Source organism: Arachis stenosperma, chromosome 6 (genome assembly GCF_014773155.1).
Source record: "Arachis stenosperma cultivar V10309 chromosome 6, arast.V10309.gnm1.PFL2, whole genome shotgun sequence".
In the NCBI taxonomy this organism is placed as follows: Eukaryota; Viridiplantae; Streptophyta; class Magnoliopsida; order Fabales; family Fabaceae; genus Arachis; species Arachis stenosperma.
In genome coordinates this window covers 135,107,619-135,135,377 of record NC_080382.1, presented here as the reverse complement: position 1 = coordinate 135,135,377, position 27,759 = coordinate 135,107,619, and the positions used below count along the sequence as shown (strand labels likewise).

General features: G+C 29.8%; 2 protein-coding genes across 6 annotated transcripts; both read right to left on the bottom strand.

Moving 5' to 3' along the window:
• Positions 1–8,757: 8,757 nt before the first annotated feature.
• Positions 8,758–20,611, bottom strand: LOC130935944 (wax ester synthase/diacylglycerol acyltransferase 11-like). 2 transcript variants are annotated; one of them, XM_057865881.1, is made up of 7 exons: positions 20,211–20,611; positions 16,422–17,006; positions 11,310–11,379; positions 11,111–11,205; positions 10,681–10,890; positions 10,447–10,584; positions 8,758–9,153 (listed from the first exon to the last, which is right to left on the bottom strand). In XM_057865881.1, exons 1-7 carry the CDS (start codon positions 20,397–20,399, stop codon positions 8,989–8,991), a joined length of 1,452 nt encoding a protein of 483 aa, XP_057721864.1. In that variant the 5' UTR covers positions 20,400–20,611; the 3' UTR covers positions 8,758–8,988. The 2 variants fall into 2 exon arrangements, with proteins under 2 accessions (XP_057721864.1, XP_057721863.1); XM_057865880.1 differs by having other exon boundaries at positions 11,111–11,208; positions 20,211–20,610.
• A 320-nt stretch (positions 20,612–20,931) lies between these two features.
• Positions 20,932–26,231, bottom strand: LOC130932963 (wax ester synthase/diacylglycerol acyltransferase 11-like). Of its 4 annotated transcripts, none has more exons than XM_057862436.1 (8): positions 26,009–26,231; positions 24,933–25,163; positions 22,780–23,367; positions 22,597–22,666; positions 22,405–22,499; positions 21,978–22,187; positions 21,742–21,879; positions 20,932–21,310 (listed from the first exon to the last, which is right to left on the bottom strand). In XM_057862436.1, the coding sequence occupies exons 2-8, from the start codon at positions 25,134–25,136 to the stop codon at positions 21,128–21,130; spliced, it is 1,488 nt and encodes a 495-aa protein (XP_057718419.1). In that variant the 5' UTR covers positions 25,137–25,163; positions 26,009–26,231; the 3' UTR covers positions 20,932–21,127. The 4 variants fall into 4 exon arrangements, with proteins under 4 accessions (XP_057718419.1, XP_057718418.1, XP_057718421.1 ...); XM_057862435.1 differs by having other exon boundaries at positions 22,405–22,502; positions 26,009–26,230; XM_057862438.1 differs by having other exon boundaries at positions 20,932–21,292; positions 26,009–26,227.
• Positions 26,232–27,759: the final 1,528 nt, after the last annotated feature.

Sequence of the window (27,759 nt, the reverse complement as noted above, 5' to 3'; positions counted from 1 at the left end):
CGTAAATGAGAAGAAGAGAAGATTAGAGTGATACATCTATTTTAATTGCAATGATTTTATTTAGATTTGCTTTTGATATTACTTTTTTGTGATCGCAACGCAGAGAAAAAAGCGACGATGAGAATGACGAGCATGGCAGAGGAGGAAGCGGCAACGGAGATGATGAGCGCCACGAAAAACGAGAGTTAGGCCGCAGTGGTGGATGAAGAGTGAGGTGTAATTTTGGATTTTACGGGTTTTATTTGGGATGTGTTAATAATTAATAGCTTTAACTCTGCGTTAAAAATTTTAGAATTGAAAATTTGAATTTTGTTGTGATAAGAATAAATGTGTGGATGCCCATTTATGACTTGGGCGGTTAATTGAAGGAATCATCTTTTCAAAGATGAATTCATATTAATTGAGAGTTAAAAATGAAGTTTCCTTATGTGTATAATAGGAGGTTTAAACCTCCGTTAATAATACAACATCAATAACAATTATCTCTCTCTCATTATATTTCTTTATTTTATTTGTTACATCTTACTTATTTATTAATTTAGTTATTTTATAACACATTATCAGTACGAAACTCTAATGAAATTTTAGAAAGACTCCAGGTAACAAATTTTCATTATGTCAAAACTCTCTCATCTTGAATTTAATGCTCTTGATATATTTGGAAATAATTATTTATCATGGATACTAGATGCTAAAATCCATCTTAATTCAATGAATTTTGGAAATACCATTAAAACTGAAAATAATACATCCCAGAAGGATAAAGTCAAAGCCACGATTTTCCTTCGTTCTCATATTGACGTATGATTGAAAAATGAATATCTCACATTAAAAGATCCTATAGATCTGTGAAAAGATCTTGAAGAAAGGTACAATCATCAAAAGACGGTGATACTTTCTCAAGCCCAATATGTTAGAGAAAATATTTTTAACCTTCCATGCATCGAATGTGCTCCTGCAGCAGCAGTATCGAGAAAAAAATTTAAAAAATATTATGAACTAATTTCTTGCCTTCTTGTTGCTAAATGCAACAATGAATTACTCTTAAGAAATCATGAAGTGCGCCCAGCTGACGCCGCCCCATTTTCTGAAACAAATGCGGCAAATTATAACTCCAGAAGAGGTAAATGGCAAGATTTTGGTAATAAGAAAAATTATGTAAGGAAAAGGAATTATGTTCACAATAAAGGATCTCACCAGAAATGGGATAAAGAAAGAAACAATGGGTAAAGTAAATCAATTGAGGATAAATGCTTCCGTTGTGGTGGAAAGAGCCATTGGTCACGTAGCTGTCGTACCCCAAGGCACCTAGTTGATCTTTATCAAGCATCCTTGAAAAACGATGACAAAGAAAAGGAAACAAATTTTGTTTCAAATGATAAAAATTTCACCATTCATTATGATGTATCTAATTTCTTTGAGGATCCTGAAGGAAATATTGGCTATTTGATCAATGATAGAATAGTTTAATATGTGTGTTTGTTAAGTATTCATGTGAATAATTTTACTGTGCATGTACTTTGACTCATTTTATTATTATTATTATTTGTCTTTGAAGAAAAATGGCAAGGACATATTGTGAAGATATTTGCCTTGCGGATAGTGCAAGTTCGCACACTATTCTTAAAAGTAATATATATTTTACCCATCTTGTGCCAAAAGAAGAATATATTAATACTATTATTGGAGGAACAAAATTTATAATAAATAATGCACTATTATCTATCAAGTCTCCGAGGAACTTGTTGAGTTTCAAAGATATTCACCGAAATGGATATCATATTGAAACAATGAAAGAGGGAAATCATGAGAATTTATGTATCACAAATTCATGATTCAAATAAAAAGGTTATATTAGAAAAGTTACCTTCACTTTCATCTGGGTTATATTATACTAAGATTAGTGCGATTGAATGACATGCCATTGTAAACTAGAAATTTACTTGCCCAAATGAATTTATAATTTGGCACAACCGATTGGGTCATCCGGAAACAACCATGATGCGGAGAATTATTGAAAACTCCCATGAACATTCACTAAAGAATTAGAAGATTCTTAAATCTAGTGAATTTTGTTGTGCTACATGTTCTCAAGGGAAGTTAATTTTAAAGCCATCACCATTAAAGATTGAATTTGAGTCCCCTGAATTCCTAGAAAGGATTCAATGTGATATATGTGGACCTATTCATCCACCATATGGATTTTTTAGATATTTTATGGTCCTAATAGATGCATCTTCGAGATGGTCACATGTGTGCTTGTTGTCTTCTCACAACCTGGCGTTTGCGAGATTACTGGCTCAAATTATTCGATTAAAAGCACAATTTCCAGAAAATCCAATTAAAGCAAATCGTCTTGATAATGCTGGTGAATTTACTTCCCAAGATTTTGATGCTTATTGTATGGCTAATGGAATAAGTGTTGAACATCCAGTAACTTATGTTCACACACAAAATGGGTTAGCAGAATCACTTATTAAATGCCTCCAATTAATTGCTAGACCCTTACTTATGAGAACAAATCTCCCAACCTCGGTTTAGGGACATGCTATTTTACATGCCGCGGTACTTATTTGTTTGAGGCCAAAGAGTTGCCATCAATTCTCTCATATGCAATTAGCTTTTGGCCAGCAGCCAAATATTTTCCACTTAAGAATATTCGGATGTGAGATATATGTTCCCATTGCACCACCTAATCGCACCGAAATGGGATCCCAAAGAAAATTGGGGATATATGTTGGATATGATTCTCCCTCTATAGTGAGGTATCTTGAGATACAAATTGGAGATATATTTAAATCCCGGTTTGCGGATTGTCATTTTGATAAATCAAAATTTTCAACATTAGGGGGAGAGAATAAGCTTCTTGAAAAGGAACTTAATTGAAATGCATCATCCTTGGTGCATTTAGATTCTCGATAAGGGCAATGTGAACTAGAAGTTCAAAAGATTATACATTTGCAAAGAATAGCAAATGAATTGCCTAATGCATTTTCCGATACAAAGAGGATAACCAAATCTTATATACCAGCAGAAAATGCCCCAATTCGAATTGATGTCCTAGTAGGACAAGTAGCCACTGAAGCAAATTCACGCCAGAAGCGTGGCAGACCTGTCGATTCCAAAGACAAAAATCCTTGAAAAAAAAGAGGTAAATACGATTCCTATTGAAAAAGACATAGTAGAGACACCTATAGTTATCCAAAATTCTGATATAGTTTTAATGCCAGAAGACGTTCAGGTACTTGAAAATTGTAAAAATGACGAGATTTCGATAAATTATGTCTTTACAGGAGAGAAATGGAACCGAAATAAGACAATTGTCAATGAAATATTTGCATATAATGTGGCATTAAATATCATGCATGAAAGTAAGGATCTTGAGCCAAGATCAGTCGAAAAATGTTGACAAAAAAATGATTGGCCAAAATGGGAAGAAGTAATGAAGGCTGAATTAGACTCACTTGCAAAACGTGAAGTCTTTAAACCTGTAGTCCGTACACCAAAAGATGTAAAACCTGTTGGATATCGATAGGTATTTATAAAAAAACAAAATGAGAAAAATGAAGTTGTACGCTACAAAGCTCGACTTGTAGCATAAGGTTTTTCACAAAGACTCGGTATAGATTTTGAAGAAAATTATTCTCCTGTAGTGGATGCGATAACATTGCGTTATTTGGTCAGTTTATCTGCATATCATAAACTGCATATGCATTTAATAGATGTGATAATAGCCTATTTATACGGCTCATTAGATCGAGATATCTATATGAAAGCCCCTGAAGGACTAAAGATATCTAAACCATCCAATGAATATTCGCAAGGGTTAGACTCAGTCAAATTACAAAGATCTTTATATAGTCTAAAGCAATCTGGACAAATGTGGTATAATCGTCTTACTGAGTATTTGGCCAAAAAATGGATTCAAGAATGATGATATCTGTCCATGTGTTTTCATAAAGAAATCTGCATCTGGGTTCAATATAATTGCTGTGTTTGTTGATGATTTAAATATCATTGGAACTCGTGAAAAGATTCCAACAATTATAAAAACTCTAAAAGAATAGTTTGAGATGAAAGATCTTGAAAAGGCTAAATTTTGTCTCGGCCTACAGATCGAGCATATAAAAAATGAGATCTTTATTCATCAAACAACATACACAGAAAAGATCTTGAAGAGATTTTGTATGGATAAGTCACATCCATTAAGTACCCCAATGATCGTAAGGTCCTTGGATGTGGAAAAGGATCAATTCCGTCCAAAAGAAGAAAATGAAGATATCATTGGTTCTGAAGTACCATATCTTAGTGCCATTGGAGCGCTAATGTATCTTGCTAATAACACATGACCCGATATATCATTTGCTGTGAATTTACTAGCAAGGTATAGTTCCTATCCAACCAAAAGACATTGGAGTGGAATCAAACAAATCTTTCGATATCTTCATGGAACGATTGATATGGGGTTGTTTTATCCCTATAGATCCAAATCACAATTTGTTGACTATGTAGATGCTAGATACTTGTCTGATCCACACAAAGGGAGATCTCAAACAGGATATCTATTCACATATGATGGTACAACTATTCATGGAGGTCCACAAAACAAACGATAGCAGCAACCTCCTCTAATCATGCTGAAATACTAACGATACATGAAGCTAGTCGCGAGTGTTTTTGGCTCAGAAGTCTGATCCAATATATTCTGTCATCATGTTGACTGACTGATTATAAGATAGCTCCAACTGTCTTGTTTGAAGATAATACAGCATGCATTGCTCAACTTAGGGGCGGATATATCAAAGGTGATAGAACAAAGCATATTTCTCCCAAATTCTTCTTCACTCATGATATTCAAAATCAAGGGACAATTGATGCCTAACAGATCCGCTCAAGTGACAATCTGGCAGATTTATTCACAAAGTCACTCCCAAAATCCTCCTTTAAAAGATTGATACCTAATATTGGGATGCGCCGATTTCGAGACATTAAATGATGTCGACAAGAGGGGAAAATTGTACTCTTTTTCTCTTGGTCAGGTTCTTTTCCATTGGGTTTTTCTTGATAAGGTTTTTAACGAGGCAGTCCCCATCAAAGGATATTGTACTCTTTTTCCTTCACTAAAATTTTTTCTCATTGGGTTTTTCTTTAGTAAGGTTTTAACGAGGTATAATCCTAAATGGTCATCTAAGGGGGAGTGTTGTGATAAGAACAAATGTGTAGATGCCCATTTATGACTTGGGCAGTTAATTGAAGGAATCATCTTTCCAAAGATAAATTCATATTAATTGAGAGTTGAAAATGAAGTCCGCTTATGTGTATAAATAAGAGGTTAAGCCTCCGTTAATAACACAATATCAATAACAATTCTCTCTCTCATTATATTTCTTTATTTTATTTGTTACCTATTATTTATTTATTTATTTAGTTATTTTATAACAAATTTTAGTTTTACTTAGTTTATTTTTTAGATGTATATTCAAATTGGGATGTGTTAGTAATTAAAAATTTTAAAACTGGAATGTGGATTTTAAAATAAAAAATTTTAATTTTAATTTTATTTAGTGTTTTTTTTAATGTGTATTTAAATTTAAAAAAAATATTAAATCTATTTAGATGCATTTTTTTAATTTTTTTAAATTAGTATAATAAAAGGCTGAATAAAAAAACACTCTTAAATAATACCTAATTAAACTGTTTTAACTAATTCGGGTACAGCTTCACCTTCACACTCACATTATCACTGGTACTTTCCGTTCCCTTGTGATTTTACTTCAATTATTACTAGCTTTTTGTTTGCTTACTTTTGTTATTATCATCTTGTTCTTTTCTAAGCTTCCGAATTTTGTGGTGTGAAATGATTTATTGGTGGCCCTTCACTCCACCATTTTGTCTGTGTGTTCATCAAAGCATATGGAGGGTTAAGTTCATGGGGTTCCTACTTGTCTCACTCACATTTTAATTTTATTCTGTTTAAAATCCAATAATTGAGGGAACGGTATATATAGCTTGAAGCTGGGGGAATCTTGACTTGAATATTATTATTGGATGTGAAAAAAATGGCAAAATGGATGCAACTATCAAATTAAACACATTCAGACACGTGACCTTATTTATTTTAATTAATTAATTTTCCATGCATTCTTGTCATTCTCCCTAGCCAAACATTATTCTTTCAATAATTTTTGTAGTAACTTTAACAAATATTATTATATGCACTATTTTTTTTCTCTATGTTCTATATATAGTTTATATTTTAGTATTGGATAAATCACCTAAAATACATTTGAATAATTTTGCCGCTGATAAAATATACTCAAATTTTGTTATCAGCAAAAATGTACTCAAATGAGTTAAAAACTCGACAAAAATATTAAATATTAAATATGTATTTCTAAAAAAAAATAATTTAGAAATTGAATTTTAATACAATTTTTTCACAAACATGATTAAACAAATGAGGTATTATTATTCTTAAAATTTAGTATTTTTTTATTAAGTATATATGTTTTTGTGACTTTTTAAAAGTATTATTGGTTGCTGACAAAAAATCACAAAAAAATATATATTTAGCAAAAAATTACCAAATCTTAAAGATAAAAATAACTCATTTTTTAAATTATGTTTGCAAAAAATTGCATCAAAATTCAATCTCTAAAATATTTTTTGAGAATAAATATTTACTGTTGGACATTTTTGTCACATTTTAAAATTATTTCAAGACATTTTTGTTGATATAAAATTTGAGTGCATTTTTGTTAATGACAAAATTATTCGAATATATTTTTAATGGTTTACGCTTTAGTATTTAAAGGAAAAGTTAAAAAGATCATAGAATAAAAAAATATCTTTTAATATAAAAGAAGAAAAATATACATTTTAAGTAATGTAACCTTCTATAAAAATAGTATGCCAAATCTTAAATAATTAAAATTATAAACTAATAAATTAATAGGGTGATGATAAAACCAAGAAACAATTAGACGAATAATAAGTAATTTGGCCTAATATAAAAATGAATACAAATATAGGAATATACACAAGAATTTCTCTTTCAAGCTTATTTTCATACAAATAAAGATAAATGATGATGACTTGTAATTTATTGGCACTCTTTCCACCGTTTGTCCTCTTCTGCATGCGTTAAGGTCCTCAACCTTCTTGTCTTTTATCATTCAGGAGACGTACTATTCTTCGGTAAAATTTTAACTTAGAAAGGGATTCGACTCTCTCAATCTGAATTTTTTGATATAAGCATTAGTATGTCTCTTTCTATTCATTTAAATTTTAAAAAAAATAATATCATAATATAATATTAAAAGATGCTATTACATGAGAGACTGTGTGAAAGATATAATCATTACTATCATTGGTTTTGTCCTTTAAGCAAAAAATGGAAATGCGGACAAAATTAATTGGAGACGGGAAAAAAAAAAAGCTTGATAAGTTTGGTTACAGGTAAATTGAGTTAATATTTAAAATGATCTCTGAAATTTGACCTTCGATTTAATTTAGTCTTTAAATTTTTAATTGACCTAAATTATACTCTAAAATTTTAATGCGTGTCTCAAATTGATTCTTCTGTCCATTTTCATCACCAGAAAACTAATATGGCAAAATTAAACGATATCGGTTTGCTATTTATTCTAAAACGACGTCGTTTGACTCTCCCTCTTTTTCTTCCTTTTCTTCAAGCAACCATGGCTTGGGTACTACTTCGAGCTTTAAAAACCTCAAGTATGGTCTCATCCTCAACTTTAGACTCATCTCTTCTTCTTTGTTCATTCTCTTTCTTCATCGGGAGTCTCCTCCATGTTCTCAAAGTCGTCGACGCAAGAACCAGTGTTCCCTCCCCTATTATCCGGAAGCTTTTTATGTGATTGAAGTGGCTGATTCAGAGGTTGATTATTCTGGTCAAGACAAAATGAATAAAAGAAAAAATAGGAAGATATAGCATAAGGAAGAGGATGAGGAGGAGAAGGAGGAGGCGACGAACGGTGCACATTGGTGCAGTGGCCAAGGTTGCACGATCAAGAAAGACGTGGCAACGATTACGAATACGGTGGTGGTGGAAGGATGTTGCAGGAGCTTTTTGTTGGTTTTTTTGGATTTGACACCATGGAAATTTGACACGCCCTTTTAGTGATGAAGGAACAGAGAATTGGGGTTTCGAAAAACGCCGTCGTTTTTCTTGTGCCACTGCAAAGGGCCAATTTGAGGCACGCGATAAAATTTTAGGGGATAATTTGAGTCAATTGAAAATTTAAGGGTTAAATTAAATTGGGAGTCAAATTTTAGGGCCATTTTGAATATTAACTCCAGTTAAATTTGGGTGTCAAACATAGGCCTTCATACAGAAAATTCAACGGTCAAATCCAAAACTTTAAAGTATCAAACTAACGAATCGTTTATTTTTATAAACTTTTCACTTGTTTTTGTTTTCTTCTATTTGTGACTAATTCTTTATATTCCTCACACTTGCTAGTTAACACGTAGAGCTTTGGATTGTGGGTAGGTGTTGGTTGATGCGGTTTTGTCTCGTTGCCTTTCTTGGAGGTGTTTGGTGAGGGTGTTTATGGATTTGTAAGATCTTGGTGGAGTCATTATCATATGAAGAATTTGGTAGCTTTTATTGCTGATCTGTATGGTTGGTCTAAAATGTTCCTAATGACAATTTTGCCTATTTTTTGTGTAGACAAAGTAAAGTGGTACCGGTGTGTTACGCTGGTAACAAAAGTGAGTGAACATAGTCTTGAATTATAATGGTCCTAGCAGCGACAATAATACTTATGGATTGCTTGTTATATGATTTGGACTTGGAGATTGCTTGTTTTTAGTTTGCAATTGTTTTTGTATAAACTCTATATCTTGCACCTATGATTTATTTTTGTGTGTGTAATAAATCAATTTCAGAATAATTGAATAATAAATGAAATTACTTAAACAAATATAAGCTTTCTCAAATGCTGATAATGAAAGTATTTGTTGTCAGACTGCATCTTCAACGGGCTTCTTCTGAACAACATCACGCATGAGTTTGAGTGATTCTTCGAAGTCATCACAAAGGAGATAAGGATCTGGAATTACACTTGGATCCACCGATAGAGAAATTATCATCTTATTAGCATAACTTTGGAAATGCATAGTCAGGGCCTGCAAAACAAATCCCAACTGATGAGTGGAATGATTCAATGGTCTCTGGCTATAAATAATCAAAGGTAAAACTCCTATTTTATTTTGATCTCTAAAAAAAAAATTGTATCGGAAGTAACTAATTTGGTTCGAAAAATTAGAGATAATACTTAATTTGGTCTTGAATTTACATGCAAGCCTCAATTTAGTTTCTAAAGTTTCAATTGTCTTTATTTAGTCTCCAAACTTTGCGAACATAACTCATGTTAGTCCTTTAAACAATTTTCAACGTATAAATATTAACGGAACACTGTCGTGGACAGTCGAATGCCACACTAAACTTTGTAAAATGATGTCGTTTTAGTTTTGACACTCAAATAACCCAAAAACAACATCGTAAGTGGTGTTTATTAAAATTTTATCTAACAAAATAAGTGATATGACACCGTTTATGTGCTATTTGAATGTTAAAACCAAAACTGCATCATTTTACAAGTTTCAACGTGATATCTGACGGTCTATATTAATGCTCCATTAATGTTTTTGTACTGAAAATCGTGTTAGGGACTAATATGAGATACGTTTATAAAGTTTGAGGACTAAATAGAGACAATTGAAACTTCAAGAATTAAATTGAGACTTGCGTGTAAGTTTAGGGACCAAATTGAGTATTAACTCAAAAAATTATGATGGCTTGTTTCAAAGCAAGTTATTGCTTCTAACTTAAATCCAAGATTATTGAGAAGACAGAAACTTGCGTAATACTTGACTAACTAGCTATTGCTTAACAAAGAAATCAAATAAATTCTCGTTTAAAAAGGTCTATCCAAACTCGAACTTAATAGAAGGGACAACTCGAATCAAAAGTGTTGACGAATTCTTATTAATTAATGAAGCTAATCACAGATGATCATCAACTAGTGAAGCTGTTACTTAGCACACAAGCAACCAATTCTGTTTCGCATGTAAACTGAATTAACAGAATCAGTTATTGCCAGTTATGCTCATCACGTGCAAATTGAGCTTTTTTTTAAATAATGTTATCTGGATTCTACTAACTAGAAAAAGTAACTAATTTTGTTCAAAAAACTATGATGATTTCTTTCGAAGCAAATTACTTGCCTCTAAATATGTTAAATCCAAGATTATTGAGGAGAAAGAAACGTGCTTACTTCTTGACTGACTAGGCATTGGTTAACAAAGGATTTTGCACAAACATTTATCTATGTATTGTCAAATTAACAGAGGTATTTGGTTAGTTCTAATATCATGATGATGGTAGCGATAATTGTGATTAGTTAATGAAAGACATACCTGAGGGTGTCCATATACACTAGGAGCAATGTATGCCACAGGATGACCATAGAAACTAACTTCTTCCACCGGCCCTGGCATGTTTGAGAACGCCAACGTTGTATTCAGCAGAACTCTTCGTATTATGAAAGCCGCCACCTATATATATACCCAACCAAATATTTTATGACAATATATTAATTACTGCTCAAAACTCAATACCACCAATATATATGTCTTGTTATCGTGACGTACCTTAACCCCAAACAAACTGAGTACTAATTTGGCACAAGCGTACGTGCTAACGGCTTCCAATGAGTGTTTCTTGCGGTCAATGGTTGCCTTTGCTTGGCGAATATGCTCCAATGGATCTTGTTGTGTAGCAATGGAGAAAGGGAGCATGATGTATCCAATCCAATTTCCCCATCTTACTTTGGATTTTTCAGCCATCATATCTGCTACATCCTGAGTAACGTAATTAATGTTCCACCAATCCATGGTTATTTACAACTTGCAACTTACTTTTACAACACAAAACAAAACGCCCAATCTTGCTGATCAAACAAACATGACTTAAAAAATCTATACATACACTAAAAATCAGCCACAAATTAATAATCTTATTGGTGAATATATCATAGCACACCTACAAATCTATTTATGTTAATTTGATAACAAAATTCACCTGGATTCCACCAATAGGTCGAAGGTTAACAAGAATGGCTGATCTAAGCCGAATTTTCTTCAGGACACTACTTGACCCCTTCTTTGCATTAGCACCTACTGATTATAGCAAAATAATGTTGGTAACAAATCTAGCCATTTTCTATTTTCAGTGAAACTTTAATTTGTGGTAATCTAAAGAACCAAAAGAAGACACTTACCGAATTCCTGTCGATTCAAGTAGCGACTGATACCAGCTTGTGTTATTCCCAACAGAACATCATTGACGGTCTACTAATTGAAATGAGTAAAAAAAAACACTTATTAAGTTGATGCGAACAAAAATCTATAAATTTGTTCATACCTGACCCACAATTTATAAGAACTCAAAAAGGGTAAAACCCAGTCAACATTATACAAGTATTGTTCAGGTTTACACAATCTCATAGAGGTCGGACATGACGACATAGAGACTTAAACCTACTTATCCAAATAAGTAACTAACTCCTATGTGTGTGTGTTTGGATTACAGTTTGCGAAAGGGAGTTTGTATAAAATTGATTTTGTAAAATTAATTTTGATGAAAAGTAAGTTTGGGTTAACGTAATTTTTGTTTGGCAATCTTTATATCAAAATTAATTGTAGTAAAATAAATATTGTTTGGATTATACTACTCAAAATCACTTTTAGATGAAAAATTACTAAAAGATACATCAATTTAAATAAATTTTTTATATATGCAAAATCAGAATACTAACAAAAATAATATAAAAATATTTATCATATAAATAAAATAAATACAATAAAAAATAAAAATATAAAAGAGAGTACTATAAATTTTATAATGTCAATCAAACAGAAAATATTCTATAATTTTTCTAGTACTGTTAGTACTCTTTAATTTAGCATTATTTTTTACTATAAATTTTCATTATTTATAGTTTTGTGGGCAAAACACTAAAATAAGCCAAGGGGAAGAAATTTTTACGTAAATCCGCCAAACCAAAATTTAGTTCATGAATCAACCAATGCATGTTTATATGTAGTTCGAATCAATTAGATTCGAACTCAATCTACACATAATTCGAATCATATTGCTTCGAATTATACACAAAACTCACACACACACTAATTCGAATCAACTTGATTCGAATTACACACATACAATAATTCGAATCAAGTTGATTCGAATTACACCCTGATTTATTAAAAAAATTAATAATTTATTAAAAAATTTATTAAAAAATAATAATTTAAAATTAAAAAAATATATATTTTATTTCATGTATTAAAAAAAATCTAACAAAATATTTAATTACGAGACTTTTTTAAATATTAATGAGCTATCAATTCAAATTCCATACAATACTCTTTTGTCCATTTTTAATAGCTCATGAATATTTTTTAATAAATTTTTTTAAATTATATGGTGAGATATTACATGATTCGAATTACGCATGGAAAGTTCAATCACTCTGATTCGAATTATATGGTGAGCAATTCGAATTCTATACAATACTCTTCTGTCCATTCTTGATAGCTCATGAATGCTTTTTAATAAATTATTTTAATTATACCACAAAAAATATTTTATTCTATGCAAAATAATTTAAAAATGGCTTAAAAGATGTTAGGAGTACTATAAAATTTACAATGACTTAGGACATTAATAATTTAGAAATTAAAGAAAATATATTTTTATCATGTATTTACCTAAATCACTAGAATATTACAAACTTTTATAGTACTCGTAACATTTTTAAGCCATTTTTTAAATTATTTTGTATAGAATAAAATATATTTTTTAATTATTTTGGATGGAATAAAATATTTTCTTTAATTTTTAAATTATTATTGACTATCTAGAGTATTTTATTTAAAATTTGTGTACATGCATGTATTTACCTAAATCATTAGAACATTACAAATTTTTATAGTATTCATAATATTTTTTAAGTCATTTTTTAAATTATTTTGCATTATTTTTTTGTGGTTTATATAATTAAAATAAATTTATTAAAAAATATTCATGAGCTATCAAGAATGGGCAGAAGAGTATTGTATAGAATTCGAATTGCTCACCGTATAATTCGAATCAGAGTGATTCAACTTCCCATGCGTAATTCGAATCATGTAATATCTCACCATATAATTTAAAAAAATTTATTAAAAAATATTCATGAGCTATTAAAAATGGACAAAAGAGTATTTTATGAAATTTGAATTGATAGCTCATTAATATTTAAAAAAAGTCTCGTAATTAAATATTTTGTTAGATTTTTTTTAATGCATGAAATAAAATATATATTTTTTAATTTTAAATTATTATTTTTTAATAAATTTTTTAATAAATCAGGGTGTAATTCGAATCAACTTGATTCGAATTATTTTATGTGTGTAATTCGAATCAAGTTGATTCGAATTAGTGTGTGTGTGAGTTTTGTGTATAATTCGAATCAATATGATTCGAATTATGTGTAGATTGAGTTCGAATCTAATTGATTCGAACTACATATAAACATGCATTGGTTGATTCATGAACTAAATTTTGGTTTGGCGGATTTACGTAAAAATTTCTTCCCATTGGCTTATTTTAGTGTTTTGCCCTAGTTTTGTTGTTACTTATAATTAATTTTTTATTTATTTTATCCTTTTTTATAGGATCATAATTTATATTATACAAAATTTTGATAATAAACGTAGTATATAATAATTATAATTACAAATTTTACAAAGTTAGAATAAAAAAATTAATACAAAACAAAAATAGAGTACTTCAAATAATAGAAAAAAAATCATACACATAAAAAATAATAAAAATTCTATAAAATCAAAAACATATATCATATGAACAAAAAAATATAATAAAAAGTAAATAAAATTCGTATGACTAAAATTAAATAAAAAAATAAAAAATTTCATACACAACATAAATATAATGCAGTTAAGGATAGAAAAAAAAGAATTCATATAAAAAAATAATAAAAATATCCTTAAAAAAATCAACAACATTTGTCATATGAATAAAAGAAATACAATAAAACAAATAAAAAAGCCAAACAAAAATAAAAAAAAGATTTCATAAAAAAATATACATATAAAAAATAGTATAATAAATGATAAAAAAACTCATAAAAACATAACATGAAAAATCAGAACACTACACAAATAATATAAAAATATTTATCATATAAATAAAAAATATAATAAAAAATATAAGTAAAAAATACAATAAAAAACATAAAAATTAAAATATAAAAAATGAGTATTAAAAATAATAAAAAATTAAAATATTCAATTTGCTAGTGATTAAAACAAATTTGAACTATTTTAATGAAAAAAAAAATTTGGAACAAAGAACTATAAAGAATTATTGTGAAAGTAATAGTTACTAGTATCCTTTTATAGAAGAAAATGAAGGGTAGGGTTAGTAAAAAAAAAATAAAATTTCACCTAATTTTCCAAAGACAACGAGCAACCATGAACGTGAAACGCAGAAGCTTGTAGCTTCTCCTGAACGTGCGTTTAGAAGCAGAATCAATTTTGCGTTCTGGAAGATAAAAATGGCCAAACAAAAAAGTGAAACTTTCAAGAAGCTCAAACATGCTTCTCTCCTCCCCAACGTGTTTGCCAAACACACCCTATTATCTCTGCTATTCATCTAAAAAGAAGATCTCAACAATCTCCTTACCAAAAGAAAGTAACCAACCCACAATCAAAGGTGGAACTACTCAAAAGATGGTTATTGACTCCACCTTTACAATTATAAATACCCTGACACTCTCAATTATTTTTCGAATGCCAGTCTACTAAAAACATGTCTAAAATCCTTGCTAACTTAAGTATCGGAGTCCCTTTTAGGTACCATCTCCAACCTTTTCATGAGGAACTCAGACAGCTTCATCCCTGCACGAGAAGACATTGGATCTTTCACCTAAAGGCATCTGGACCTCACGTTTAGGTCAAAATCATCCTGGTTCTAGGTATGCTTCGGAACATTAACGTCGTTGTCGGGACCTGATAATTAACACCGTTCGATAGCGGATGACATTCCAAAAGATGGACAGATGGCTTCCGATTCTGAAGCCCGAGAAGAAGAGCAATATAATGTGAACAAGCGTTAGTCATACCTCTTGGAATTGATAAAGGAAAAGGATATGCCAGAGACACACATCAATCAAACCCAAAAGGACATAGGATAAACTCAGAAATTCATCGATCTGAAGGATCCGGGTCAATACATCCTACAGAAATTATGGGGCTCATCAAAAACACGGACATCAAGGTTTGCTGGAACAACTCGAACAGGAGATAGAGCGACAACAAAAATCCAAAAAAGCCCTGAGAAGGGAGGTACGACGACGAAGGGAATTAGAAGAAAACTCTTGAAGTTAGAATCCGACTTAAAGAGTAGAAGACCCCGCATTGATCGGGAAGAAACACCTTTAGATTTCATCTTTTAAAAAAATATCATTTAAAAAATATCTTTTTTAAGAATGGTGCCCAAACAAATCCTTAATGTATCCAATGTTAGTGCTGATTTTATTGTAGAAGAAAATTATATTATGCATTAATTAAAAATTGTATCCATTGTGTTTATCTCTCTAAAATTATTTTTATATTAAAATTTTTTGACTTAAAATTTATTAAATTTAAATATTTAAAATTATATATTAAATTTTTAATAATTTTATTTAATATTTAACTAAACCGATTGAACTCTGGTTGAATTTTGGTCGAACTATTAAACTAGTAAACCAGTCGTCTCACCAGTTTATTGACTGGTTCGGTTCTCACAACCTTGTTATTAACTACACCTCTACATTTATAAATATCCTAACACCCCCAGGTATTTTTCGAACTCCAATATACTAAAAATCTGTCTAAATCCTTACTAACTTAAGCATCGAAATCTCTTATATAAGTACCACCTCCAACCTCCTCACGAGAAACTCGAACGACTTTATCCCTTGCAAGAGAAGAAGTCAAATCTTTCACTCAAATGCATCTGGATCTCACATTCAGACCCAAATCATCCTGGTCCTAGGTAAGCCTCGAAACATAATTCATCTCAAAATTTTTAATAACTTATTTATTCAATTAATCTTAAATTAATAATGTGTCATTAAATCAATTATATTTTTTATACGTAAAAAATTAATTATTAAATTAATTATTAATATAAAATATATAATAAAATATAAAATAAATATTAAAAATAAATAAAATGACAAATGTATTTATAAGTAAATAACTGATTTAGTTACTTATTTTTGGCACATGTTTGTTTAAATATATAAATTCATGAATGCATGGGTGAAGAATTCAGTTACCGAATTCATTTCCTTCTTCAGAAGCCTGATATCATCCATACTAACTATCCGATGTACGTAGCGCTTGGTATTAAGCTCCACCCCAGGTGCACCTTTCAGGGAAGTCCACGTGTCCTTGAGAAAGAAAACAGTCAAAACAAACATCATCAAGTCCACAAAAGTGTGCCACATCAGCACCAAATCCCACCACAGCGCCATCAACGGCCCAAACAACACCATCAAGAAACCTCTCTTCTGTTTCTCCTCCTCCTTTATTTTTGCCGCTGGCACCGTTGGCAATGCATGAGGATCACTGGATTTACGAGTGCTGGCAATAAGAAGTGACATGAGGGAAACACAATCGCCCATTGAATGGTGCATCCGCAAAACCCCAACGGAATCTGCATCTGAGGTTTTGATGTTGAGCAGGTGAAGTTCCCAGAGTGGTTTTGTAATATCCAGTGGTGTTTTTGTGCAGTTTGATATGTAGTCTTCAACGAATCTATCTGAAAATTCAATTTCTGACGAATTGATTTCTGGAACTATGATGTGGCTGTCTAAGTCGATTGTGGTTGAGGTCCATCTAATTTTTCCTCCCTTCTTAACCTGAATAACATTGGAAATTAAAGTTATATATGAATTTTTCAAAAAACGCGCCTACTGATTCACTAGTAAAAATAATGGCCTAGTGTTCGTATCCCGTGTGAATTGGGTTGGATATTGACCCATTAATAAATTAGCTCAACTTTCATAACTGAACCCATCGTTTTGTTTCTTTTAGGTTTAGGCTTGGTTCAACAATAGAATATCATACTTTGGCTGAGGGAACATGAATGTTGTATGTATCATGTTTTCATTGATGCTAAGGTTAAAATCAGATTTATTTATTGAACAATAAGCTGTTGTTAATAAGTTTAATTGATTTCTTATAAATCATTAAGCAAAGTCGTACCTGTAAAATTCAGTTGATGTCTTGATGATATAATACGTTGATTCTAGCTAGGTTCTAAAATATAAGTAACTTGGTTACTCCATCTTATGAAGACATTGAGAGGATAGTTGTTAAAATTGAATCAATAATTAAATCGGTTTTTAATTAATAAGTTATTAGTTGAATTGGCAGAATCAATTTTACTTATATAAACAAATATAAAATAATTAAAAATTTAAAATTAAAATTAAAAAAAAAATATATTTTTATTAATAATTTAAAAATAATTAAATTTTAATAAATTATAATTAATAAATTATAATTTAATTATTATTAAATAAATATATAAAATTTTAGTATTTTTCATAATAAATATTTTTTAATTTTATTTTATATTAAAATAAATATTTTTTATTTTAATAACTAACTAATTAATTTATATTTATTATGTTGTTGTATACTATATATATTTATTAAAAAATAATATTAATAAATATTATATAATTATAAAAAAATAATTATATTATAATTAATAATAAAAATATTTAAACTTTTTAATTTATACATATTTATTTATATTTATATTAATAATTATGAATAATAAAAAATATAATTAATTTAAATATAAGTGAGTATAAAATTAAAATAATACTTAAAAAATTAGTGTACATTTATATTACATAATTAATAATAATTAGCGTTTAAAATAATAAGAAATAATATAATTTAATGACAAGAAGAGCATATAGGTACAAATTAAAAAAATCAAAGTTTAAATCACAATTTTTTTTTGTTGAATTGGCCGGTTCGATCCGATTCTTACAACTATGATTGAGGACGATGTTTTTAAATTATTTTAGTTTTTTTTTAAATTTCATTTAGAATTTGGACTAAAGAATATTTTTTATGTTTTTTTTACCGTATCTCTTCTGCAATTAAAGAATTAGTTTTATTTAAACATTTATTATTGATTAATTGATTGTTATACATATATGACAAAATTTAAACTTCTATCATTTACTTAATCAAATTAACGAATGAACTGTTAGACTAACACAAATTAATTTTTATATATTTCATTAAAAAAAGAAAAAAAATAAAAACAAAACGCGAAAAAAAAAAAAAGAAAGAAAAACGAAACTCCCATGTTTAAGAGAAAGGGAATAAGATTGTTATTACTGTGTGAATTTAATATTAATATATCATCAATATGAAATATTTTTATACGTATATTTAATGATATAATATTATATCAATAAAAATAATTATTTTTTATAGTAATTAAGTGAATAATTATTAAAAAAATAAATATAATTATGTAATTATATAAAATATTTTATCTTAGTACATTAAAATTAAATTTTTATACCGTTGTTAATTGATTTGATAATTATGTCATGGATTTAAAAACTTATTATACTCCACTCTATTTCACTAATTGTTCGGTGAAATCTCTTTCATTATTTAAAAATAAATACAAATTTACGTAAATATAAAAATACATATGCATTATTTTAATAATAGTTAACTTTTAACCAAATATATAAACGAAACTCTTAATCTCTACACAGAAATAAACATCACCACCCACGTATTTTTAGTTTTTTACTCATGATCAGGCCAGGTTTTGTCCGACCTGAAATAAATTTTAATATTTTATTAAATTTATTTTAAAAATATGAATTATTAATTGAAGTATAAAAATATAATATTTTGTTATTAATTTTTATATAAAATAAAAAATATATTTAATTATAAAAAAATATTATTTTAATTTTTAACATTTGAACCAGGCTTAATTTTGTTTATATAACATTTTAAACGTTTTATTTAAATTTTAAAAATTCTATTTCAACTTTAAAAAGTTTTAAATGGGTTTAATATTGCTCCACTATTAAATTTGACATGAATAATTAGCATATTAAAAAGTCAATAACATTTGATTTTAGTATGTAAATAAAATTGATCCACCAATGATCACTAATATAAAGATTTTCTTTAGATTTTACAACATTGATAATTGATTATTAGAATTTGTGGCCTTTTGACTCTTTTCTATAAGAAAAGATCAAGAAGACGAGATATTATACGAATATTTTGATTATGTTTTTTTAACACACAGAAAAAAATATGAATTAACAATAATATTATTAACATCTATGTCACTCATTTTATTAACTATTTGTGTCAAATTAAATGATAAGACAATGTTAAATTCGTTTAAAATTTTTTGAGATAGAAATAAAACGATTAAAACCTTAAAAATTAAATTAAGATTTGTCTTAAACGTTAAAAATAAAAATAATATTTTATTAGTAATTGTTAGACAAAATCATGAAATTAAATTTACCTTATTATAATATAATTCAAACTCAACAAAAATGATAAACTCAAATTCAACAAAATATATTTTAAGGGGGACCAATTTTTGAAGTGGGCCGGGTGTTTCACACCCATTAGAAAAGAGAAGCATCCCAACCTCTTAGTTAGAAGCATATAGAAGAAGTGTTAAGAAAGAATAGTTGGTGGGGTTTGATTTTCGTCGTCTTGTGTATGAATTTCGTTAGAGAGGTAAAGGAGCATTTGTATAATGTGTATAAAGGGTTATTTATATTTAGAATAAAATATTATTAATTTTTCAAACACTACACTTAGACTATTCAAACTATTCGGATATCAAAAATAATAAACATCTAATATCCTACTGAATCAAATATTCCTATATTTCTATTATACACATTGTATAAATACTCTATTAATTTTTTATACTTTTTCTTATATATTAATACATTAGTATATTAGTGACTGATTTTAATAACTAATTTTAATGTACAAATAACATTTTTATAGTAAGATAAAGAAAATAGAGAATGACTTACGAAGTTGCTTGTGAACCTTGGATGCTTAAGAATAGTTTCACGCAATCCTTCTTTAATTACTTGAGGATTCACGCTTGTTTTGCACCCTATTACGGCCATCACATAGCAGTTGAACTTCGGCGAATGGAACAACCTCGACACCGGACTCATCGGTTCGCCGCCTCCTCCTCCTGACGATGATGATGCCATCTTTAGCTCGCTTCTTCCCCTTCTCTTTTGCACAGAGAGATGAGTGCCCAACAAATTAACAATGAAGATTCATTGAGGTTTTATTGCATTAGAAAAAGAAATGTTAAGACTTTTCTACCCTCGTCAGGACCCAGTACGTGTGAAGCAGGGGAAGATGGTTGATGATCATAATTAATAGTTATATGTACTCCATTCTTCTTTTAATGTTTATTTTAACCGTTGTTAGTTGCTTTTCAATCACGTTTTTCTAATTTCCCATGCATTCTTGTCGGTTGTCAATCATTTGAGTTAATAATTAAATTAGTTTTTAAAAATAAAATATTTTTTAAATTTAATCGTAATTTTTTTAATTAAATTAATTTTTTAAAAATTATAAATTAATCATATTTATTTTTTAGTAACTTCATTAATAATTTTTGTCAATAATTAATAATAAAAAATTCATTAATAATACATATAATACTTGACGTATCAAATTAAACATTAACAAAATATATTCATTAAAATCTATTAATTTAATCCTTTTTTTCCAATTATATAATCTCTATTTTTTAAATCTATTAATTGCTTGTTTTTGGTTTGCAAATTGTTTTTGTATAAACTCTATATCTTGCACCTATGATTTATTTGTGTGTGTAATAAATCAATTTCAGAATAATTGAATAATAAATGAAATTACTTAAACAAATATAAGCTTTCTCAAATGCTGATAATTAAAGTATTTGTTGTCAGACTGCATCTTCAACGGGCTTTTTCTGAACAACATCACGCATGAGTTTGAGTGATTCTTCGAAATCATCACAAAGGAGATAAGGATCTGGAATCACACTTGGATCCACTGATAGAGAAATTATCATCTTATTAGCATAACTTTGGAAATGAATAGTCAACGCCTGCAAAACAAATCCCAACTGATGAGTGGATTAGATGATTCAATGATCACTGCCTAATAATAATCAACCATTTACTCCTCTCTGTTCTTACAACTTGTCCCACTATAGCTAGAACAATATTATCAAATGCATAACCAGGTAAGAACCAATATAAAATTAGCAATGTTAGGGCCAGCAATATTTGTGATTGGTAATCATCAACTAGCCATCAATGATGATTTGATGGTGTGAAATTGGTGTGAGATTTCATCCTATGGCTCACCTTTCTCTGCTGATTACATGCTGGCCAAAATGCAATAAAATTACTGGTCCTATAGACTTTTTCATATAAAATATATACTTTTAAAAAGGGGTTATAAACTTTCTGAACATAAGAGGTGGGGTAAAATTCACATAATAAAAATTTTAAGAACAAAAAAATATGCTTTATCTAATTATTGAAGACATACCTGAGGGTGTCCATATACACTAGGAGCAATGTATGCGACAGGATGACCATAGAAACTAACTTCCTCCACCGGCCCTGGCATGTTAGAGAACGCCACCGTTGTATTCAGCAGAACTCTTCGTATTATGAAAGCCGCCACCTATATATATACCCAACCAAATATTTTATGACAATATATTAATTACTGCTCAAAACTCAATACCACCAATATATATATGTCTTGTTATCGTAACGTACCTTAACCCCAAATAAACTGAGTACTAATTTGGCACAAGCGTAGGTGCTAACAGCTTCCAATGAGTGTTTCTTGCGGTCAATGGTAGCCTTTGCTTGGCAAATATGTTGCAATGGATCTTGTTGTGAGGAAATGGAGAAAGGAAGCATGATGTATCCAATCCAATTTCCCCATCTCACTTTCGATTTTTTAGCCATCATATCTGCTATATCCTGACTAACATAATTAATGTTCCACCAATGCATGGTTATATTACAAGTTTACAACTTACTTTTACAACACAAAGAAAAACGCGCAATCTTGCTGATTAAACAAAATGACTTAAAAAATCTTGTATATACACTAAAAACCAGCTACCAATTACTAACCGGAGAATATATCATGGCACACCTACAAATCTATTCGTGTTAATTTGATGACAAAATTCACCTGGATTCCAGAAACTGGTCGAATGTTAACAAGAATGGCTGATCTAAGCCGAATTTTCTTCAGGACACTACTTGACTCTTTCTTTGCATTAGTACCTACTGATTATAGCAAAATAATGTTGGTAACAAATCTATTCATTTTCTGTAAAACTTTAGTTTCCGGTAATCAAAAGAACAAAAAGAAGACACTTACCGAATTCCGGTCGATTCAAGTAGCGACTGATACCAGCTTGTGTTATTCCCAACAGAACATCATTGACGGTCTATTAATCCAAATGTGTCCGAAAAAAACAAACACCACTTATTAACTTGTTTCCAACAAAACCTATAAATTCATCTCGAAATTGTTAACATGGGTGGAGAAGTGAGTTATTACCGCATTCATTTGATTCTTGAGAAGCTTGATATCATCCATGCTAACTATCCGATGCACGTAGCGCTTGGTATGAAGCTCCACTCCAGGTGCACCTTTCAGGGGAGTCCACGTGTCCTTGAGAAACAAAACAGTCAAAACAAACATCATCAAGTCCACAAAAGTGTGCCACATCAGCACCAAACCCCACCACAGCGCCATTAACGGCCCAAACAACACCATCAAGAAACCTCTCTTCTGTTTCTCATCCTTCTTTACTGATGTTGCTGCTGGCATCGCTGGCAATGCATTAGGGTCACTGGATTTACGAGTGCTGGCAATAAGGAGTGACATGAGGGAAGCACCATCGCCCATTGAATGGTGCATGCGAAAAACTCCAACGGATTCTGCGTCTGCGGTTTTGATGTTGAGCAAGTGAAGTTCCCAGAGTGGCTTTGTAATGTCCAGTGGGGATTTTGTACAGTTTGATATGTAGTCTTCAACGAATCTATCTGGAAATTCAATTTCTGATGAATTGATTTCTGGAACTATGATGTGGCTGTCTAAGTCGATTGTGGTTGAGATCCATCTTGTTTTCCTTCCTTTCTTAACCTGAACAACATTGGAAATTAAAGCTATATATGAATTCTTCAGACTTGGCTTCCATTGTTTTGTTTCTTTTAGGTTCAGGCTTGGCTCAACAATAGAATTTCAACATGAATGTTGAATCTCGTTTTCATTGACGTGAGTTCGTGACTTCTGAGAACTCACGCTAAGATTATCACGTGATAGTGTAGTAAGTGTAGAAAAGGAAGTTAGTTATTCTGTTAGTGCTGAGGTGGAGTGTTAGTTAGTATAGTTAGAAGTTCGTTAGACGATATTTATGTATTGTAGTGTACAGATCAGTGGATAGTTTTTTCTTGTTTATTAAACAATAGGCTCTTGTTAATTAGTTTAATTGATTTCCTTTTTAAATCATTAAGCAAAGTCGTACCTGTAAATTTCAGTTGATTTGTTTTTCTCTAGCTAGGTTCTAAAATATAAGTAACGTAGTCATTACTCCATCTTATGAAGGCTTTGAGAGTGATGTTTTCAAATTATTCTAGTTGTTTTTTTATTGACTTTCATTTGGAATTTGGAGTAAGAATATCCTGTGTTTCATTTGAAAGAAAACAAAAACAACGAATTGAAAAGAAAGGAACTCCTGTGTTTAAGCGAAAGGGAATGAGATTGCTATTATACTATTGTTAATAGATTTGATAGTTAATTAGTTATGTCGTGGATTTAAAAACTTATACTCCACTCTATTTCACTAATTGTTTGATGAAATCTCTTTTATGATTTAAAAATTAAGTAAATATTTACAATAAATATAAAAAAATAATAAATATTTATTATTTTAATAATAGATAACTGCAAACCAAATATATAAACGAAATTCTTAATCTCTGCACAAAAAAAGAGCAATAGAACATCACCACCCACATAATTTTGTAAATTTTATATAACGAAAAATATTATAAATTATCGGAATTTAATATTTTTTGCAATTACTAAGTCATTTGAGTCTATTTTTTTAATCTATTAATCTAATAAGTTTTATCCCATATTTTTAAATATTAATAACTAACTGAAAGTCAATAACAATAAATTCTAAGTATCATTTAGTATTTTTTTTATATAATAAGTTAATAAAATATGACTCTTAAAAGGTAAATTTAATACATATTATATATCTTATATTAAAAAAATTATTTTAAAGGCTAAATAACGTTATATAATATAAAAATATAACACTTTATTACTTAATTTTCTATAAAACAAAATATGATAATTTTAATTATATAACATAATTCAGGTGGAGTTGAATCTACCTAAAGTAGTCAAATCAAGTAGTCAAATCGCAATCCAAAAATGATACGAAGTAAAAAAGATAAACCAGAAATTTAGCAAAATACATTTTATTAGACGGGCCAATTTTTTAGCAAACTCATTAGGAACCTCTCTCAGGCTATCAATGCACTATAACTAGACATTTTTCAACAATAAATGGTATTTTTTTTAGTTTTTTCTTTTAATTAAATAAAAAAAAAAAACAGGGTATGGCATTACGCATATAAGCATAGATTTAGAAATATGAAATAGTAGTAAGATAGAAGAAATAGAGAATGACTTACGAGCTTGCTAGTGAACCTTGGATGCTTAAGAATAGTTTCACGCAATCCTTCTTTGATTACTTGAGGATTCACGCTTGTTTTGCACCCCATTACCGCCATCACATAGCAGTTGAACTTCGGCGAATGGAACAACCTCGATGCCGGACTCATCGGTTCGCCTCCGCCTCCGCCGCCTCCCCCTCCTGATGACATTGATGATGCCATCTTTAATTTGCTAATTCCCTTTCTCTTCTGCACACACAGATGAGTGCCCAACAAATTAACAATCAACATTCATTGAGGCTTTATTGCATTAGAAAAAGAAATATTAAGACTTATTGCTACCCTCATCAAGACCTAGTGCGTGTGAAGCAGGGGAAGATGGCTGATCAACATAATCAATAGTTTAAGGTACTCCATTCTTCTTTTAATGTTTATTTTAACGTTGGTGGTTGCTTGTGCCATTTTGCACACCGAAACCAAAAAAAAAATTATTATTACCGATGTATATCAAAATCAGTGATAAGTATAAAATATATATAAAAAAATATATTTAAATGAATTAAATTATATATATTTATATATAAATATAGTTAATTTTTATGATTGATGTTAAGATATAATTAATATTTTTTTAAGAAAATAAAAAAGGACGAAGATATAAACTATACGAATCCTTTCAATATAGTATGTTATACAATAAATAAAACAGAACAAAACTATAATTTACTGCGCGAGGACCTTGCTTTTCTGTCTTTTATGTTGCAAATGAGAAAGCTAGATATGTTATTTGGGTTCTGAAATTTGATGTGCTTTTAGTACTGTGAAATCTATCGTTACCGAACATGGGTGGTTCCCTACTCAACTTAATTAATGGATGAAAGAAACAGTTAGTTAGAAGCATTAATGTCCCTCCACCCATATAATTCCATATGCATTTAAAGAAACATAGGGTATATTTATATCAACGATTTTTTTTCACAAAATATATTTATCCTTAAAATTAAAAAAACTATTCAAATATATTCAACGCCTTAAAATCCCAAGGGGAAAAAAAAGAGAAACCAAAAGCATGGAGAAGAGGAAAGTTTACTCACTTTTAAAGATGGCTGTGCTGCAGAAGCAACTAACCCGTATGAGGTGAATCAAGAAGAAACTGATACTCCATGGATGAAAATGAGAAACAATAACTGAATCTTTGTCTTCTATCTCTTTTGCCCATTGTGTTTTCTTGATTTTGCTTGGCGCTTATTAAATAGTTGCCACCGAATGATGTAAACGTGAGCCAACATGTTTGACCAAACACAAATCGAGATTTAAATAATCTCATAATACGATTTCTGACTTAATTTAATAATAGTATTTATATTAGAATCGAGAAAGACAGATGAAGAAAACAGTACTCTTGTATCTAAGTCTGCAACTATGCTCAAGCTTTTTTTGTTTAAAAGAGAGATGTAATACGGTGATCATAATTAATCACTTTAATTTATAAGTGTTTTAATTAGTAGCGGTTAAGTTTAAAGAATTAAACTATAATAAAGATGATAATTAAACATTATTAGAATAGGGAAAAGCTCAGTATACAAGCGATTAGGGCTTGTAACTATTACAAGTTTATTAATGCCTAATCCATCAAAACGTGTTGCAACTCCTACGTCACTTACACGCGCTTTATTCATGCCGTTTCACGTTTTTTTTGTGCCTCTTTTTCTTCTTCTTCTTTCTCCGTGCTTCCTCTTCTTCTTCCTCTTCCTCTTCCTCTTCCTCTTCTTCTTCTTCTTCTTTTTCTTTCTCTGTGTCTCTTTTTCTTCTTCTCTCCTCTTTTTTTATTGAAATTTCTTCTCCTCTTTTCGTTTTCTCTTTCTCCTTCATCAAAATCACTAGAAAAAACGAAGAAATATTATTCAAGGTACGTTTCTTGCCTTCTCTTTCTCCTTCTTCTTCTTCTTCTTGCTACACGTTCTTCTTCCTCTTTCTGTTCTTCTTCTTCATTTACGTGCTTTTCTCTCTGTTTTCTTTTTTCGTTATTCTCGATTTCTATTGTTTTTTGACATCAAGTTCTGAAATCGTTTTTGAAGAAGAAGAAGTAGCAGAAGATGAGGAGGAGAAAGAGAAAGAGTTCTGAATTATGCATGATTTTGGGTGTATTTTCTTAAATCCTTTGGGTGTATTTTCTGTAATCTTTTGGGTGTATTTCTATAATCGTTTGGGTGAATTCCTGTAACCGTTTGGGTGTATTTCTGTAATCTCTTGGGTGTATTTTATGTAATCGTTTGGGTGTATTTCTGTAATCTCTTGGGTGTATTTTATGTAATCGTTTAGGTGTATTTCTGTAATGCCTGCCATTTTTTTTGAAATGAAAAATACACCCATAGATATCAGTAAGATACACCCATAGATATGAGTCAGATACACCCATAGATATCAGTCAGATATCACTCAAATACACCCAAATGATTACAGAAATACACTCAAAGGATTACAGAAAGTACACCCAAACTATTATAGAATACACCCAAAGGGTTACAGAAAATACACCTAAAGAATTTAAGAAAATACACCCAAAATTCGTTGAAGTACATCTTATGCATAATTCAGAACTCTTTCTCTTTCTCCTCCTCATCTTCTGCTGCTTCTTCTTCTTCAAAAACGATTTTACCATGAAAAATTGAAAAAAAAACGAGAAAACAGAGAGAAAAGACGTAAATGAAGAAGAAGAAGAAGAAAAAGAGGAAGAAGAACGTGCAGAAATGAAAGAAAAGGAGAAGAAGAAGAGCAAGAGGAAGAAGAACGTGCAGCAAGAAGAAGAAGAATTTCAGAAACCATGAAAATCGAAAAAAAACGA

Excerpts from the sequence above, each read along its gene's own strand:
- LOC130935944 (XM_057865880.1), bottom strand. The coding sequence starts at position 20,399 with ATGGCATCATCATCGTCAGGAGGAGGAGGCGGCGAACCGATGAGTCCG. Across the intron at positions 17,007-20,210 it reads CAAGGTTCACAAGCAACTTC|GTTAAGAAGGGAGGAAAAAT; the intron begins GTAAGTCATTCT and ends AATGTTATTCAG. Across the intron at positions 11,209-11,309 it reads CTTGAATCGACAGGAATTCG|TAGGTGCTAATGCAAAGAAG; the intron begins GTAAGTGTCTTC and ends TGCTATAATCAG.
- LOC130932963 (XM_057862435.1), bottom strand. The coding sequence starts at position 25,136 with ATGGCATCATCAATGTCATCAGGAGGGGGAGGCGGCGGAGGCGGAGGC. Across the intron at positions 22,188-22,404 it reads GACCAGTTTCTGGAATCCAG|GATATAGCAGATATGATGGC; the intron begins GTGAATTTTGTC and ends TATGTTAGTCAG. Across the intron at positions 21,311-21,741 it reads GTGTATATGGACACCCTCAG|TTGGGATTTGTTTTGCAGGC; the intron begins GTATGTCTTCAA and ends TCCACTCATCAG.